Source organism: Protomyctophum bolini (assembly GCF_963924005.1).
Source record: "Protomyctophum bolini genome assembly, chromosome: 17".
Classification (NCBI taxonomy): Eukaryota; Metazoa; Chordata; class Actinopteri; order Myctophiformes; family Myctophidae; genus Protomyctophum; species Protomyctophum bolini.
Genome location: NC_137878.1, coordinates 32678246 through 32696779, shown reverse-complemented (window position 1 = coordinate 32696779; position 18534 = coordinate 32678246). Strand labels below are relative to the sequence as shown.

Sequence of the window (18534 nt, the reverse complement as noted above, 5' to 3'; positions counted from 1 at the left end):
TATGGGCTATAGCCCATTGTCCAAAATGATGAGAAACGAGGATAACTTTTTTTTCAAAATTTCAAAAAACATGGGCTATAACCCATCGTTTTTGTCAAATTGCGGAATTGCGGAAATTGCGGAATTTGCGGAAATTGCCGAAATGGTAATTGCGGAAATTGCGGAAATGGAAATCGCGGAAATGGTGGAAATTGCGGAAATGCGGAAATAGAAATTGCGGAAATTGCGGAAATGGTAATTGCGGAAATTGCGGAAATGGTGGAAATGGAAAATGTGGAAATGGAAATTGCGGAAATGGAAATTGAGGAAATTGCGGAAATTGCGGAAATGGTAATTGCGGAAATTGCAGAAATTGCTCTTCACTTATAGCTATCTATTTTCAGGTAGATTGTTTTATTTTACTCAGTCAGCCATATCACTACTCATTTTTTTTCATGAAAAAGGTCATAGCTGGGTAATCTATTTTCAGGCAAATTGTGTTTATTGTATTTTATTTTACTCAGCCATAACAATTTATTTTCTGTTAACCAACTTGCTGGCTGGCAGGCAGGCAGACAGCTACTCATAGACAGGCAGACAGACAGACAGCTACTCATGGAGAATTGGACAGGCAGGCAGTCAGACAGCTACTCATAGGCAGGATAAGCGTGCGCACTGCGCAGCCTCATTAGCAGCACACAACAGTGATTCTCAACCAGTGGTCCTTGAGGGGGTTCCAGGTGGTCCCCAGCTAAATGATGGATTTGGTAACCAAATGGATCCTTATAGAGCTTTAACTCTTGAGCGAAATATTCCAAACAAATGGACTCATGAGGGTCCATTTACTCTCAAGAGTTACATTATTGTTAAAGATCGGCATTACTTTATTTACAAGACATTTACACAATTAGAGAATGTAAAGTAATTGTTATTTTGCCTGTTCTCATATATAGCATCAACATCAATTCACTGAATACAGAATGGAATTGCATGAAATCGACAACTGAGAGGCTAAATCTCATCAAATGGTGGTCCATGCAGCTCAAATTCTGAATAAATAATGGGCCTTGATGTGAAAGGGGTTGAAAAACCACTGGTATACATTATGATGTATTATTTACCACATTCCCCCTGGGTGCCTCATTGTGGTCATGTCATTGTAGGCAACAACAAAACACCTCCAAAATGGCTTCTGCGCCTCTCTCCACCACTGGACTTCCACCGACAAGCATGTTCCACAGGAATTCATAATCCACAGGATCAGAAGAACAGTTTCTAAGACTCTCATTTTACACAATCCTACATAATCCCCAACGATTTACGTACATATGGACGCTACAAATAAATCAAGATATTAAAAAGGCACGGGAGGGGCAGTGTAGCCGCCGAGCAGCGCACCGGAAGGGTGAAAGTTTTGAAGTCATGTTCTCACAGGTGAATGCATGAGCTGCACGCCAGAAGATTGTGCTTCAGTGTGAGAGGTTGAATCTGTGGAGCACAAATCAGAATCCATTTTCATTTTATTTTAATTATTAGACGTCATGATGAAAAGAAAAACACGAGCTTACGTGCTTCTCAAGGAAATGTCATGGATTAAAAAAAGAAAAACACAAGAAAGTCAGTGACTTATTTCCATGGTTGTCCTCGCTCTGAGACAAGCAGGACATTACAACACAGAACTGTCAGAATGCAACCAGGGCCAAATTAACCATTGGGCCGATGGGAGGACCTGAAAATGGCTCCTGGGGCCCTTCATTGACTGTTGATTTTGTAAAAATTTAGATTAAAAAGAACACAAAAGTATGCACGCTATGGGGGCCCCCCAAAAAATAGAGGCCCTCGTGGGGGTTAGTCCATCCCTGAATGCAACAATAAAACACGTTCAACAGTCTTCAATGTTGAATGTTCTGAGGGGAAGATGAAGCATATTGTAAAAAAAAATTGTGTTGCAGATTTAACGTTTTCATACTGTAGGTAGCTTGATAGACTTGTTTGACTAAGTGTAAATTAATGTTTGTTTACACATTCATGTATGCGTATTTTCAGACATTTGAACACTTATACCCTCAATACTATCACACAAAGAATTGGTGATATTTTGTAGTATTGTATCATGTATGTCTTCTATGGCGTGATTAATTTAATACATAGGACCACAATAAAAACAAGTCTTCAAAAACTCAGTTGTTTAGACAGACACCAGGCTTGATGTTTACCTGGTATCTTAGGTGCTATTTACACGAGGATGGTGTTCATATAAAACGTCAAAATAAAGTATCGTTTGCTGCTGTCATTTAGACGAGAACCGTGTTCTCAGGAGGTGAAAACGCAACAAAGTGAAACCACCTTCCAGAGTGGAAATCTTTGAGAACGCCGTTTTATCCCTTCTCCGTGTAAACAGGCAAAACGGTGAATCCGCAAAACTTATGACACCATGAGCTGTATTTTGCGTGTCTTAAGTACCAGGTCTTATTCCCTAACTTGAGTAAACTAAAGACCTGGAGGCGTGATCAATGCCATTTGGCTATTCTGAGTGGCCAAAGAGCATTGACCACGCCTCCAGGTCTTTAGTTTACTCAAGTTAGGGAATAAGACCTGGTCCTTAAGACACGCAAAATACAGCCCCATGGCTCACGTTGGCTCACAGCGCATATGTTTATTACATGCATGATGGTGAATGTAAAACCATGATGTAAATAAAAATCCTTGTGATAGGCGGCAGCCGCGGCAGCGGCGGTAGCCTAATGTATTATAAAATATATAACCATCCCGTGGTGCGCTTTGCCTGCATGCTCTGACAGGAGCAGTGTTGTGCAGCACTGTTTTTTTTGCAAATCTAAGCCAGCAAATGTAAGACGATCTCTTCAAAATAAGAGTACGCTCTAGAGTATTTAAAATAAATTATTTGCACATTAAAACTAGAAATTAAGCATTTAAATGATGCTATAAGACACACATTATGTTTCTGTGTTATTTAATTACTTATTTTTACACAGAAATATAATGTGTGTCTTTACAATAACTGTAATGTAATAATAATACTAATAATGTAATGTAATAATTATTTAATTAACAACACTTTTATTTTGAAAGCAACCGAATGTCTTAAATTTGCTAGCTCTCAAACAGGAAGTTCTAGATTTGCCAAAAAGACGGAGCCGTGTTGCGCAGGCTTGTGTGAAGGGGTTCTTCTTCTTGTACGTGGGTGACTGGTCTATTTGGCAGCCCGTTATCGCCACCTATCGACCTGGCATATATATGGATGCACTTTGTAGCGTGTTCATTCAAGTGTGCGTTCTCGTGTAAATGGTCCAAAAAAATGAGAACGCAACGGGACTTTGACGTGTTATATGGAGATGGTCGCCGTCTAAGAGGCCTTAGTAACTCTAAAGCATTGTTTTCTTTGCAGTCTAGTTATGCGACAGTGACACTACAAGCTGTCTGTGATCAAACTGTCACCAGACACACCACAGGGTGTAAAAAGTGTTGATTTAACTGTGAGAGACTACAAATCCATTTGTACACTTTCACAGATAAGTGTTAGGCTTCTTTTTATTTAGGGTTGTCAACTTAGTCATCAGACCCTCTCAGTGGTCTGATTCCTTAACGGTTTAATGATTCCTATATTTTAAAGAATATAATTTATTTTACTTCATTATATGATGATAAACTTTTCCATATACAACTCAAAGATACAGAATAGATACAGAATTTTCAAAGTAGGGATGCCACAAAGTGACCAGCCAAATCGAATAGTCGACAGCTCTGCCGATTAATAATCGATTAATTGAACCAGATAAAAGTTTTAAGATTTTATATTATGCACATGTCATGGTCACATAACCATTATATGTTGAGTGCATGCTTTGATGGTTACAGTTTTATAATCAGTTTTGATGAGTAAACCTTTGTGGAGATCTTCTCAGTTCTCATTGTATGCTAGTTACTGCCATTCAGGATAGAAAATGAAATCCATTTGGATTTGGGGAGAAGTAGTTTCATAAGGGGCTGGTATGAAGTACTTGATATAAAGAAAACATGTTCAGTTCACTAGTCTACACTCTACACCTGCCTTCATTTCATCTGATTGTCTGTCTGGCAGGCACTTAACAAGCGATCGTTAACTGTGTCTGTTAGAGAGAGGGGCAGAGAAGAGTGGCTTTGCTCAACTTGATTTATACTTATATTCTCCACTCTGATGAAGGTACATGTTCGATATATCATGCAACCTTACGTATTAGCTCACCAGCTCAGTGGCCTTGTGGTTAGAGTGTCCGCCCTGAGACTGGGAGGTCGGGGTTCGATCCCCGGCCGGGTCATACCAAAGACTCTAAAAATGGGACCCAGTGCCTCCCTGCTTGACACTCAGCATCAAGGGTTGGATTGGGGGTAAGTCCCTGCGACATACTAGCGTCATGTCCAGGGGGTGTACTTGTACATCAAGCTGCCTCACGCTACAGAAACAGGAGATAGGCTCCTGCCCTATGGGCCTCATGGCTCGGCAAGGCTACTTACTTACCTTACTTATTATCCTATATTTGGGCTATAAATCCCTACTCCAGAGTCGTACGATTAGTCACACATGTTACCGCAGTGAAATTTGTTCTCTGCATTTGACCCATCTCTTGGAATGGGAATCATTAGTTGATTTGACCCCCAATCCAACCCATTGATGCTGAGTGCCTAGCAGGGAGGCAATGGGTCCCATTTTTCTTTTATAGTCTCGGCCCGGGGACCTAATGTATATTGTAAAAACAAAGTTAATTTAACTCTGAGAGTGTACAAACGGAACCAAATGGACCTGTTAGGGTCCATTTCGTTCCGTTTGTACACTCAGAGTTACAGACCCATAAGGGTCCATTTGGTTCCTAATTATCATTTAGCTGGGGACCCCTTGGAACTCCCTCAAGGACTTTGGGAACAACTGCTATAGCAGCTTCTGACAGTGTGATCAAACTGGCTCCAGAAACGGTTCCATATGTGATGGAAACCGAATCCGGTTCCTCAATGTTGGATCCGGTTCCGTATCACAACTTTATTCACAGTATATAAACACTGTATTTTACAGTGTCTACAGCCATGGTTAATAAAACGTTACCATACCTCCATAGTTCCTCATCTTCCTGGCAAAGGCATCAGAGTTGGTCTGTTCTGATATCTGGATATTAGGGTTGGATTTGTAGTCATCTGGCGGAAGCACAATACAAAATAAAAAGCAGGGACGTTATGGGCATTGTGGGATTTGTAGTCATCTGATATCCTTATGTTTAACCACCTGTGGAAACCTGCTGCTACATATGTGGACATACTATATAAATATAGCTATTTGTATTGGTTGATGATATGTATTCAACTACCGTATGCATGTGTTAATATTCTATGCTCTGTCAATGAACGCTTGTACATCCGATACCTGCTCATATCGCGTCACTTCGTGATGCACTACAACTTAAGCTTGTAGATCTGCTTTTTGTGTGCAAATCTTCGAATACATGTTCTTTTAAAACTTTTTTTTTTGCTTCTGGAGGTCCCTGGAACATTATAATTTGAGTCAGCAAACCGTCAGGATTTAGAAGTCATGTGCAGAATGGGCCTCAGGTCTTAAATTGGTTTAAACTCACTGTTGTTGCTGAACGAGACTGAGTCGCTGCCCCTCATGGTCTCGTTGCCGCTGTCCGACAGCGTCCGCTCGCTGCACGGTGGGGGCGCCGGTCTCCTCTTCTTGCTCTTGCGGGTGCTGATGCGGATGATGCCGCGCACCAGGCGGCACTCTGCCTCCTGCTGGTCCAGCTGGTGCTCCTCCGCCAGGGAGTTGATCAGCTGGCTGATGTCGGAGGTCTTCTTCAGGAACACAGACTCAGACGTGTCCCTGGGACACATAGGAGGCGGCATGGTGGGTTATCGTTGGTGCCTTGCATGGTTTCCGCCGCCATCGGTGTTTGAATGGGTGAATACACAATCTATGTAAAGCACCTTGGATAAAGGTACTATATAAATGCACCATATACCATCGTTACATGGACAGCTCTGCTACACTATAGCAGGTGTTCCCAAACTTTTTTGGACCAGGTACCCCTTTTGGGGTAGATTTTTTTCCAGGTACCCCCTCATCCTCGCAACACGGATAACAATATATTTACAACCACAAGCAGTGTTTCCTGCAGGAAAAAGCTTTGGCATGGTGCTGGGCACAGGCCGCAATTTTGATTAATTAATTAATTTGATTAATTAATTAATAAGATTAATACATTAAGATTAATTTGTATTATTGCTCTTGTATTGCTATTGGAGACACTGGGGGGACACTGGGCAGGCACTGAGGAGGCACTGGGGAGACACTGGGGAGGCACTCAGGGGCACACTGGGGAGGCACTGGGAAGGCACTCGGGGGGCACACTGGGGAGGCATTGGGGAGGCACTCGGGGGGACACTGGGGAGGCACTCGGGGGGACACTGTCTAAATGTATACGTCTAAATGTAGACGTCTAAATGTAGACGGACGTCTAAATGTAGACGTCTAAATGTGTACGTCTAAATGTAGACGTCTAAATGTAGACGTCTAAATGTGTACGTCTTCTCTTATGGGGGTCCCTGGCATATCTTTTCAAATGGGGGTCCACACTAAGTAGTGTCAATTTGGGGGTCCTTGACATGAAAAAGTTTGGGAACCACTGCTTTAAACACTTTAGCACTTTATGAACATGAACAAAATAGATGAGTCCCCCCTGGAACTCCCTCAGGTACCCCTGGGGGTCCCCGGACCCCACTTTGGGAACCACTGCACTATAGCACTTATCATCATCATACTGAAGTGAATCCTATCGTCTTGGTTCCTCAAAAAAAGCTATGCTCCAGACATCCCAAAACAAACTGATTTGAGTTTGACAACTATTGTTGCTAAATTAGTGGCTCTCAAACTTTATGTTAAGGACAGCTGGAAATGATCAGTTTCAGGGACCCCCAGAAGCAAAGATTTGAGTAAAAAAATATAGTCAAATATTTGTACAACTTTTCATGTTTTTTCACTGTACCTCTGTGCTGTTTATATTTCTGACTAGTAAAGTATTCAGTCAATCAATTAAATTGTGTGTTGAGTGAAGAGTTACCTGGCCAGCTCCTCTATCTGGTACTCGGAGTAGAGCTCCAGCAGCTTCTTGGTGATCAGGGAGTCCACGCCCTCTCCACCGTCATCCCACTCCTCATCGTACATCGAGTCGTAGAAGGACGGCGGGCTGGTGAAACACTGGCCTCCGGGTGGCGCTGCTGAGCACAAAGAAGGTTTATTACAGTCAAATAAAACTAACAAAATAACTAAAGCTAGGAGGAAAAAAAACATTTCTGTTAAAATAAAGGAAATCTGGCTTTCTAACAATAATAACTAACAAAGCATAGAGACAATTAGTCTTAGTCTGTCAATATTTTATAAAATGTGTTTTAATTATTCAAAAATGTTCCAGTTGAAATACAGATCTACAAGCTCACGTGTTGTCATGTTGTGAGCTTGTACTGTACATCTGGACATGAACAACTTCACAAAAACAAATAAAATAAACGTAAGCCTTCTCACAAAATAAGAACTAAACTACCGGTATTAGCCCCGCTTTGAAAAATGTATCAAAACTAAACAGAAATTTAAAACTAAACACAAATAAAAGCCAATACAAATTCTAAACTATAATAACCTTGGTAGGAAGGAACATCGTTTGAAACGACCAGATCCTGCCTGTGACCGTACACTTTGACTCCGCCTATGTGGAGGTCTTCTAGCCAATCAGCCGTGTCCTCTCCGTTCGGACCCGGGTTCGACCCGGTACGGAGGCTGATCTTCTCCGGTTCGTCCGTGGAGGTGTGGTCACCGCTGGGCGCCAAGCACGGTGCCAGGATGGTGCGTTGGCACACCCTGTAAACACAAGAGTTGCGCCAATCTGCACAAAACTGGCTACAATATAAACACTTGGGGGGTGGGGGGTAAAACAACAAAAAGCAAAGTCAGGAATCATATTGCAGGTGCCTAAGTGGATATGTTGATGTAGATGAGATGGACCGCATTGGTCTCTCTCATCGCCGCAATATAGCGGCCTCAAAATCTACTTTTCAAAAACTGCAGAAAGAGCTATCAAAGTTAACATAGCCTAATAGAATGAAGGCAGTGCATAATGCAGATTCTTGGACGGTTGGAGCCTTTATTGATAGGGTGCAAGGATGAAATGAGGTCATCTGATGTAGCCTGGAAACCAGACGAATCTGCCACAGGGAAAAAAGATCCCTGTGGAGATTGGTCTGGCACTCCCGTTTGAATTTCATTCTGTTCACCCCAGAGTTGTGGGTGACCAATCAGAGCCCAATATTCAAAGTGAGACTTTTTTGCTGTGACATTGGAATTTTGTAACTGCCCTTGGAAATACATTTTCCACACCGAACCGAAGTTCCAGACTAATATCTATGCAGTGATATTAGTCTGGCCATGCCAGGCTACATCTGATGGCAGTCAGTCATTTGTTCATTGCACCCGGACAATAAAAGAAAAGGCGTCCGATTGGCTCCAGCATCTTTATTCTGTCTTTTTCCTGAGATGTACCTGACCAGCCTGCAATTTGCTTGAGTTGCACTGGAACCCCCTTTGTTCTCATCGAATACATGGATTCAAGCTAAATAAAATCTCACAACTGAAAATTTTGTATAGCCGAGTATTGAAACATTATGAAAGGACGCCTTTGCTTTTATATGAAATATCTGAGACTATTACTAGATTTTATGGAAGAAGTTTCTGAACATATTGCTTGTTTGTTGTTTTCAATTGCTATAATCTGAAAATAACCAAACTTTCGGCTATTTTTGCTGTGCAACATGCTTCCATAAAGAGTCTGGTTTCTATGGAATCTAATTGACTGAAATCAGTAGTGGCGACACAGAACTTTAATCACTGTGAATATAGCCTGTTTAGGCCATAGCACATTCTTTATTTTGATTACAAATGTTTTAATTTTTATTTATTACAATTAAAAAAAAAGTTAAATCACAATTATTTGTAAAACGACAAATTCATGCTGGTGCCACAGCCCTACCTGTAGAGGCTGCGCACCAGGCTCCTGCAGGCCCCCGTGGCCCCACAGGGCCCACAAGTCTGGGGGGCCCCAGAGCCGGCAGGTTCAGCCGTGCCCGGGATGAAGCCGATGGTCTCGGACCCCTGTCCGTTGGCGTCTTTAGGGTGGGCTTTATGAACACTGTGCGCTGTCCTGCTTTGGGTGCAGTCATCTTGTAGCGCTGCAGGATTATGGCCCAATGATTAGCAAGATTACTTTTTATCAATATTGAGATCACAATAATTAGGATTATTTGTGCTTTGTACCCCTATTCCTTCCCCCATTTAGTCGCTATGCCAATCGATTCCTCCTCACACACATTTGTGTGTTGTCACTGCTGCTGCCAGTGAGGAGCTCCAACCGGAGGACGTAGTCGTAGAGCCTTCGTCCTATTCCTCCCGCCCAACACTCCCTGGACAGGTGCTGCTGCCGCCCCATGCAGTGATACCACCCTCCCTCCCTCCCTCCCCCCCGAACACATCGTGTGATGATCGGATGCACCATGGAGAATTCGTCACAAACGTAACACTACTTTCACATTCATGTTGTGCAACTACATTCCTGTTAATGTACGGATTTTTGAATCAAAATACATAAAAATAATTGTATTTATTTATTTGACAGGGACAATGCTCATTAATCAACAACAAATGGGTCCGAGTTAGCCATATTAGCTTACATCTGTAGTCCCCGAGCAGGCTCTTAAAAATGGTAGTAAAACTATACATACAAAAACACATACAGTACAATACAATACAATACAAGAACAATAAAACATTGCACAGGGGACAAAACAACCGCAGAGTGAATTGAGAAATTATCTGAGAGCTGATAATTACTCATGATTACAGATTTGATTTGTTTTTAGCAACCTCTTCAGGTTGAATTTGAAGGTCAAATAGTTGGAGGTCTCTCTTACTTCTGTAGGGAGACTGTTCCAGTGATGGGAGGCTCTAACAGAGAAGACTGTTTTACCAAACACACTACTGTCTGATTGGCACTTCAGTCTCCTCTGGTAGTTGCCCTTGTTGCTCTATCACCACTGTCCCTTCCATCTATGAACTGTTTCAGTGATGGAGGTGCAAGTCCATTTAAGATCTTAAAAACGAGACAAGCATCTGCAAAATGTTTGAAGCTGTCAAAAGTAAATAGGTTGTAATAATTCTGTAGATTATGACGCTTTATTAAAACAGACATGTGCTACTTTGTGCTATATTTCCTGCTCATAAATATATCATATACATCAAAATCTGACAATAATGTTTCATATGCACAGCTGCCATATTGGAAAGAAATTGTGTACAGATGCACACACTCCATTTGTACACTCAAGTTACACACCCCTAAGGTCCATTTGGAACCCCCTCAATGAACCACGAGGGTCCCTGGAACACACTTTGAGACCCACTGGTGTAACAGAGTGTTTATAGTGCCTATTGTGGGAAGCCATGATTACAAATTTGACTAATTGTCAAAGTAGGCCCTACCGTCTTCTGGCGGGTCCACACATCTCTCCTGGTACGAGGACCGCTGGCTGCTCATGCGGGACAGGCTGGGAGCACAGCTGTCATCATCAGGCCCCGGGGAGCAGTGTGTCTTGGGCCCCGTGGCGCTGCCTGACATGGTTCACCGTTCACACACAGTCCCAAGGTCTGAAACAAAGTGCATGATGGAAGGAAATCATGTATGTCAAGTTACAGCGTTGCAATCAAATTCTATTGTTCTCGGCTATTGTAGTCATCTAGTTAGTATAATATCATATAGATAGAATAGAGTTGGGCATTGAGCAGCATGGGGCATTGGAGTTGTAGGAAACGCTTGTTGGAAATCACTCAACGGTCTGCATACCACCCGTTTCTAAATTCCTGACATAATGCAGCAGGAGGCAGCACTGCAGCAGGACAGTGCAATATTGAAAACTAGCACATCCAAACTGTGACATTTAGAAAAGTAATCACCTGCATGGGATTTCTTGACAGAAAGTATACAGCTCAGTCATAACATGTCTATGGTGGTAGCAACTTTGCAGAGCAGCTGCAATGTTGGTGAGTGAGTTTAACGTTGTTCAATGATAGGACTTTTCTTTTCAGATGCATGGGCTGTCAAGGGCAGAAAGTAGTTTTGCTACTCAGCAGAAGTTCCCGCACAACTTCCAGGTACGATGATGTCGTTGTCCCCCCTTTCTATATCCACCAAGGAAGGATACGTCTATTGCACACGGAATGACAAATTCCCCCACCCACCCCAGGTGTCCAGAGGCAAAGTCATCAACAAACCGGTTCTTCTGTTCAACATGTCACTATCAAAAGTAATCTGATATCACCCCCATTTCTGGATAATTTTATATTGTCATGTTTGTTTTTAGCTATGACTTAAAATTAAACATTAAAAAAGGTTTGTTTGAAACATAACATCACTTACACCAGTATATCCAGTCATTTTGGGGCATAAACAATGAGCAGTTCCCTTCTTCCCCACCCTGAACATGCTTTAGAGCATGTTTACATGGGGTTTAGACTATAGTCTAAATATTGATATGGGACCAGCAGGGCTCTACTTGTTTTGGTTCAGTTTGTACACCGTTTAAATTAACACCGGGTGAATATTGGGGTCCCTGCAGTAGGCTACCAAATGGGGGTCTTCGGTCCAATGCATATCAAACTGGCCTTGACATTAAAAAGGGTAAAACATCCACTCGTATCACGGTGAACATGCATGCACGCAAAGTTGCAAACAAACAAAGGCCCCAGCTAGGTTCTGAAATCAATGTTTACATTAGAAACACTAGGGTTTAAAAAGAACAAAACGTGTCTTTTTCAAACCACCCAAATCTAATTAACCAAGTCACTGGCAAACTGCGTCGGGGGATGATTAGTTACCGATAAATAAAATACTTGTCTACTTCTCTTAAACTTATAATTTGACTTGAGTAGATTTACTTACAGCTGCAGCCAGGTCGCAACATCCGCAGGTTAGATTACCTTCCTTCCTTCCGGGTGTTATTAAACTATCCTTCACGTGAACGTCAACATTTGAATCCCTTAAATGTGCAATCTTTAAGGCCAGATGATTAAACTGCACCAAAACTTATACAACTTTAAACAGAAATCGAGAAATGTACCTTGAAAGCCTGGAACATCAATGGACGTCACTGTTCCAACACACAGGTGACCGTCCGGGGGTGGCCGGTGGCGTCGTCACTTTTTAAAGGCAAATGTCCATCCTTGCAGTAGTCATGATTATTAACAGGCGTTAAATATCTGAAACGTTTTTTTTAAACGAGTTTAAACTAAAGTTGAGAAATCTACACTTCTACAGTCTCCCTCTATTCATGCAACTGACTTTATAGAAAAACAGCCGTTCTAGGAAATGTTGTGATGCACTGCTCTGAACAGTAGATGGCGCCTACTCGTGGTAAAATGGGAAAGTATATAGAGTTGGAGAGGGTAAACTAAAGCATTGCGTAGGGTAGGCTAATGGGGGTATAAAGATTTGATGTTCCCCACATGTAGGTCTATGAATTGAATTGATATACATAGTTATTACTATTTAGTATTACATTTCATTGGATTAACGTGTATAAATGTTAGACACCTATTCAGTATAATGGTAAAGAAAAAAAAGATTTGTAGTACTCTTGATCAGTTACAGACCCATAAGGGTCCATTTGGTTCCTATATGATTTAGCTGTGGTCTCCAAAGGACTAAGAACCAATGTTATAAACCAGTGGTTCCTATTTTCAGGCGGACACCCCCAGATAAGCACTCAGAGTAGGAGTTGAATTTACTGCCACAGATACTGGAATAGCAAATCTACAAGCTCACAAGTTAGCGCTCCAATTTTCACCTTACAATTATTAAAGTATAGTTTGTGGATTACTTTTGATGCAGTAATGGACTCTTTAGATAAGTCTTAGTCCTTAAAGTGTCACTTCACGTCATCTGGGGACCCCCATAAATGTGGGGGTACTGACCCACAGGTTGTGAACCACCATACAACTGAAGTGAATTGACATTTACCTCCCTACAACCATTAATGGTGGGGAGTGTATGTTTTGTAATCTAAATCTGCCAAGTAACTAAAGCTGTCAAATAGGTGTGAGAGAGTATGCTATAACAGATGGCAAATAAATCAAGTGTATGCATTTGTATCAAATAGAAATAGGTTAATCAGGCCATTGGACATTAAAAATAGTACTTAATATACTGACTGTACTTGAGTGCAATTACCTAGTTACTTCCACCAGTGAATAAAAATAAGTCACAAGTTTTCAAATGTTAGATTTTTATTCAATATAAAAGATTCTCCTGTCCCCTCAGGGAAATGTTGCACCTATGGAAAATATTTTTATTCAATATAAAAGATTCTCCTGTCCCCTCAGGCAAATGTTGCACCTATGGAAAAGAGAATGAAGCAGTTAATAATTAGCATCAAACTATTATTTTTAACATTATTATTGTAGAATAATTTGGTTTAACACACTCTCATCTCTTCCAAAAAAAATATATATACCAGACATTTGAAAATGTTAAGATCTCATATGGGGGTCCCTGGCACAAACCATTATCAGATCCCTTGGCACAAGCCATTTTCAAAATAGGGGGTGGGGGGTATCCACAAGCAGATACATTTGGGGGTTCTTTACATGAAAATGTTTGAGAACCACAGACTTGAAAAAAATTAAAAATAAACTCATTCAATCTTACCATACGGACGTTGTATTGTGAACCATTTAGGCTTCTGCTGTTGTTGAGGTCTGGTGGTTTTGAACCATTTATGCCCCTGCTGTTGAGGTCTGGCGGTTGTGAACCACTTAGGCTTCTGCTGTTGAGGTCTGGCGGTTGTGAACCACTTAGGCTTCTGCTGTTGTTGAGGTCTGGCGGTTGTGAACCACTTAGGCCTCTGCTGTTGAGGTCTGGCGGTTGTGAACACTTTAGGCCTCTGCTGTTGAGGTCTGGCGGTTGTGAACACTTTAGGCCTCTGCTGTTGAGGTCTGGCGGTTGTGAACACTTTAGGCCTCTGCTGTTGAGGTCTGGCGGTTGTGAACAATTTAGGCCTCTGCTGTTGAGGTCTGGGGGTTGAAAATGAGTCATTACAGTTTACTAAAAACCCAGTGGTGGAAAAGTAAAGTAAATGTACTCAAGTACAATTTTAAGGTACTTTAAATAAAAGGACACCCATGTAATGTATGTTTGCCAACTGGCAAACATATCAAACTAATTAAACTAAACTGAAGAAGTAAACTCTAAATACATTTAAAATAACTAACCTAGGTCTGCTGGGGATGGGTCGAGATGTTGGAGGTGTGGGGGTGTTTATGTAGAGAGCTCTTGTAGGTTGTGGCATACCAGTGCCTCTGGCCTCAGTGACCAGTCGCGGCCACATCCAGTCACTTTTCTGATTCTGCTGAGGTGGTGGTGGTCCCTGCGTGGCGCTGGGGGCCGTGTAGGAGGCAGGTCTCGTGGGTTGTGGTTTATTTGCACTGGCCCTTCTTATAGCAAAGCCTCCCAAATTCTTGGGGACGTTATAGACAACGGTGCTTGGTCCATGCTGGGCCGGGCCACGCCTGGGGGGAAGGAGGTCTGCACTCCGGACGAAGTTGATCTGTCCTGAGCTGACGGTGTATTCCTCAGCCTTTAAGGCTCTCTGAGCTGCTACGCGGCGGATTGGTGGCACAGCATACATACCATACATACCACTGCTAGTGGACATAGTTTGGGACATTTGAGAGGAGCCCTGCTGTGATGGCACCCTCTGGCCAGCGACTGACGACGTACCCCAAGAAACATTGTCTTTTCCTGACGTCTTCCTCTCTCCGGGGAAGGACAGAGGAGAAACGTTATTGTCTTTTCCTGACGTCTTCCTCTCTCCGGGGAAGGCCCGAGGAGCAAAGTTAACAGATTGTTCTCTGAAGGAGCGAGGAGCCACTTTGACATCAGCAACGGAGGAGGTGGAAGAGGGGGGAGGACGACGCACGTTTGTGGAAAAGTCACCTTGAAACAGGCCGGCCGGCTTCCTACCAGAGTTGGCTGGAGGTCCGGTCCTGATGGGAGCAGGATGGACGGCTTTTGTTCTCTCCTGAGCTGGAGACTGGTGGGAGGCTGACAAAACACGAGGGGGAGAAATTTCATTAGTCTGGTTCAACAGTGCGTTCCAACAAGCCAATGAACTCCTCGAATGTTGGCAGCAGTGGTGGACAGTAACTAGGTAGATTAGATTTACTCGAGTACCGTTACTTAACCACACAAGGGAAAACCAGAGGAAAATAGCAGATCTACAAGCATACAAGTCAAACAAGATGTAAGCTTGCAGATCTGCTCATTTCCTGCGATTTAATGTACAGTAGAACAAAACCAGAAAATACAACTATAGCCTTGAGGGACTCCGCACAACCATGTAGGGTTTAAGTGGTTGTACATTATTTACGTGGTTGAATTATACTGTAGTGAAAGTCATAACGCATCTAAATAAAATGTACAAAGACAAATATTGCACTTGTGACTACTACATATTTCTAGGCAGGGAGTGTAGTACTTTAGCCCCATTTCAAGTCATGACAATAGCAGACCTACAAGCTCACATCATGGCATGTTGTAAAGCTTGTAGATCTGCCCTTTTCACAACATTTCTGGAAAATCTTTGAGTTTGGGGGAAATGTATTTAAATGCAGCAATACATACAGAAATTGTACTTTTATGTAAGTTTTTGAATACTAGTAGCGTCAATTATAGACACTTCCGATCAAATATTACACGAGTATTGCAGTGGAGTACTTTGTCCTGGTTGGCACCTCTCAGCTCTCCAGCAGGACAGAGTGTTCCTTAACCGCGAACGGGTCAGGGAAGATTTCATCCCTCTGGGGGGGGGGGGGGGGGGAATATTGTCACCAACAAGAGTGTCACCTTGAAAGAGCTGGGTTGAGCTGGATGCCAGTCCTTTTGATGAGTGTGCCGATCCTTCCCTGGAAGAAGATTCCAACAGGATTATAGTTAAACACGCACACTCCCATCTCTATATTCAAACTTTGCCTTTTATGAATTAACGCCCTACATTATCATACTACAGGGTCACACAAGTATCAAAGTACTACTTTTGCCATTTTTGAATAAAAATACAAATTGAACGTGAGTTTACAAAACATTTGCCCATTCAGAGAATATATTGAAAATAGGCCTATAGTAAAACAAGACAAACAGTAGAGCCCTGATGGACTCCGCTCAACCAAGTACCAGTATATAGGCTTGAAGTGGATAATAACCTTGTGATCTGATTGGATATCCCCTTCTTCTCATAAGGCTTAAGTGGAGTGAATCCATTCCGCCGTTGTGGTTTGGAGGCTCGGGTGTTCGCTCCACTGCCGATGTCCGTAGAGAGACCAAACCCAAACCTCTTCCAGTGGTGGCCTTTCACCTAAGGGTGGACACCAGAAGAAACGGTCCAAAAATTGTCATACAATTATAACCCATTAAAACCAGGAAAGCATCAGTGTAGCCATTTACCACTATTTTATACTTTGGATTCTTGACTCTTAGTGCAAATTATTTTATATTATTATTTTCTCTTCCCCTCTCCAGAAAACAGTTTAGAAGACATTTTGTAGAATCGGCCTCAGGTACAAATGGCATAAATAGACTTTGATCCAAGAAGCTCATAATGTGTACCTTGTGTGCAGGCCGTATCTTGCGTCTAAAGGAGATGTTCGCTGGATCCCCAATGCTGCCGCCAGTCGCTGCCGATGCGTCCACCCTGTGAATGCTGACGCCAGTCGCTGCCGCTGCGTCCACCCTGTGAATGCTGCCATCGTCCCTCTGGGCCCAGCCCGGAGCGGATACTATGGAGGCTGCTCTGAATTGATTCTGGGCGAGGCCGCCGTCGACACGTCCCCCGTTGTCACCAACGCGTACCCCCGCGCCCCGTTGTTGCGATAAGCCAGCATATCGGTGGATGCCCTGTCCTTTGGAACCCGACTCACTTTCTGCAACACAATAGTTAAAAATTTAGAATTGGTTTCGTCACTGCATGAACCCCAGCATCCCTAATCTGGTGACAGGCAAGTATTCCGCAAAACAAAACAGCAGATCTACAAGCTCACATCATGTCATGTGATCAGTGACATCACAAAGATTTACTTTGAAAGCCTAAAGCCAAATTCCAATACCCAAAATCTCAGCCACTCGCTTACACTTGCTCACTCTAGCATGGTGTCGTCAGAAAGACATCACATAATGTCAGTGTCTTCATTAGCAGAGTTCAACCTAAAGACCTCCGTTGTGTGAAGTCCACAAGATGGTAACATAATATGTTACCATCTTGTGGACTTCACACACTGTAATATTATTTTAGCAAGTCACCAATTTCACCATAATTGCCATGCTGGAGTGTGAGCGAGCGAGTGGCAGAGATTTTGGGTATTGGAATTTGGCTAAAGAGTAGGCTATATCTTCGTGATGTCATTGATCACAGGTTCTAGACCTGATCCAGTTCTAGGCTAAACAGAACAGGGGGCATTATCATTTCCACACAACAACTAAGGTATATTAATGACATAGTTAAATGTGTGGTTGGGTTAGGCACATTTTCAGCTCACCTTGATTCCATGAACAGCCGATATGTTCTGCTTGTACCAGCAGACAAAGTAGCACAGTCCTGTAATGTAGTACACACAAAATACTACAGTCAAACTACACAGGACAACATTCGTTTCCATTAACGGCTACTTTTAGCACCTTGTCCAAACTCATGGAGATACCACACCCATGTGAAGTGAGGGGCACTAATATATTAATGTCTAACTCATGTTGATTTAGGTGATGTCAAACAAACGGTGCAAACAAACATTAACAATATGATGTAAATGGCACATTAAAACATAACATTTCCCTTCATTGTCAATGGCGTTTACAAAACAAACATTGAACTAAAGACAAACATTAAACCTGTGTAGCCCAACATTTTAGATTCTTGTAGGTTTTTTTCGATTCTGACGAGAGATTCGTCAGAATCGAAAAAACCTCTACGAGAATCTAAAATTTGGGGCTAAAACCTGTGTATAGGAGGGGCTCCCCTCAAAGAACATGGAAAAGAAAAATCACACCCATGTCATTCCAGCTAATCACAATTTGCATCCTCACCTTCATCAAGGTTTGAAATTTGACACTATGAAGTAAAATTGTCCAGTCATTGTCAAAGGGAATTTAAATGTTTGTGGACACACTAAAAGCTGGACATAGACAGGCTATATCCCCTCACTTGGGAGGTGGAAACTAGTCTACCTTTTAGTATTTCTAAAAATGTAATGGCCTACTAGCTAAAAAAAAAAAAAAAAAGTAAATCTACAAGCTCACGTCACAACACACCACATCACAATGCATCGAGCATTGAGCATGAGCTTATTTCACTAAATTATGTTTGACACTCGATGATCAAGTAGGCTAGCCTATATAGTTTTGTGGTTTCTGCCACACAAATAGG

At 42.3% G+C, this 18534-nt stretch overlaps 1 protein-coding gene across 3 annotated transcripts; it reads right to left on the bottom strand.

Moving 5' to 3' along the window:
- Positions 1-708: 708 nt before the first annotated feature.
- Positions 709-12365, bottom strand: kdf1b (keratinocyte differentiation factor 1b). 3 transcript variants are annotated; one of them, XM_080786973.1, is made up of 8 exons: positions 12184-12365; positions 10550-10714; positions 9045-9243; positions 7662-7879; positions 7086-7242; positions 5601-5848; positions 5083-5166; positions 709-1467 (listed from the first exon to the last, which is right to left on the bottom strand). In XM_080786973.1, exons 2-8 carry the CDS (start codon positions 10683-10685, stop codon positions 1400-1402), a joined length of 1110 nt encoding a protein of 369 aa, XP_080643099.1. In that variant the 5' UTR covers positions 10686-10714; positions 12184-12365; the 3' UTR covers positions 709-1399. The 3 variants fall into 3 exon arrangements, with proteins under 3 accessions (XP_080643099.1, XP_080643101.1, XP_080643100.1); XM_080786975.1 differs by having other exon boundaries at positions 7086-7239; XM_080786974.1 differs by having other exon boundaries at positions 12006-12223.
- Between the last annotated feature and the right edge of the window lie 6169 nt (positions 12366-18534).

Bases quoted from the DNA above. Each gene is read 5' to 3' on its own strand.
- kdf1b (XM_080786973.1), bottom strand. From the start codon at position 10,685: ATGTCAGGCAGCGCCACGGGGCCCAAGACACACTGCTCCCCGGGGCCT. The intron at 9,244-10,549 runs GTAGGGCCTACT...ATAATCCTGCAG, and splicing joins TGTGGACCCGCCAGAAGACG to CGCTACAAGATGACTGCACC. The intron at 1,468-5,082 runs GTATGGTAACGT...TGTGCTCCACAG, and splicing joins GAAGATGAGGAACTATGGAG to ATTCAACCTCTCACACTGAA.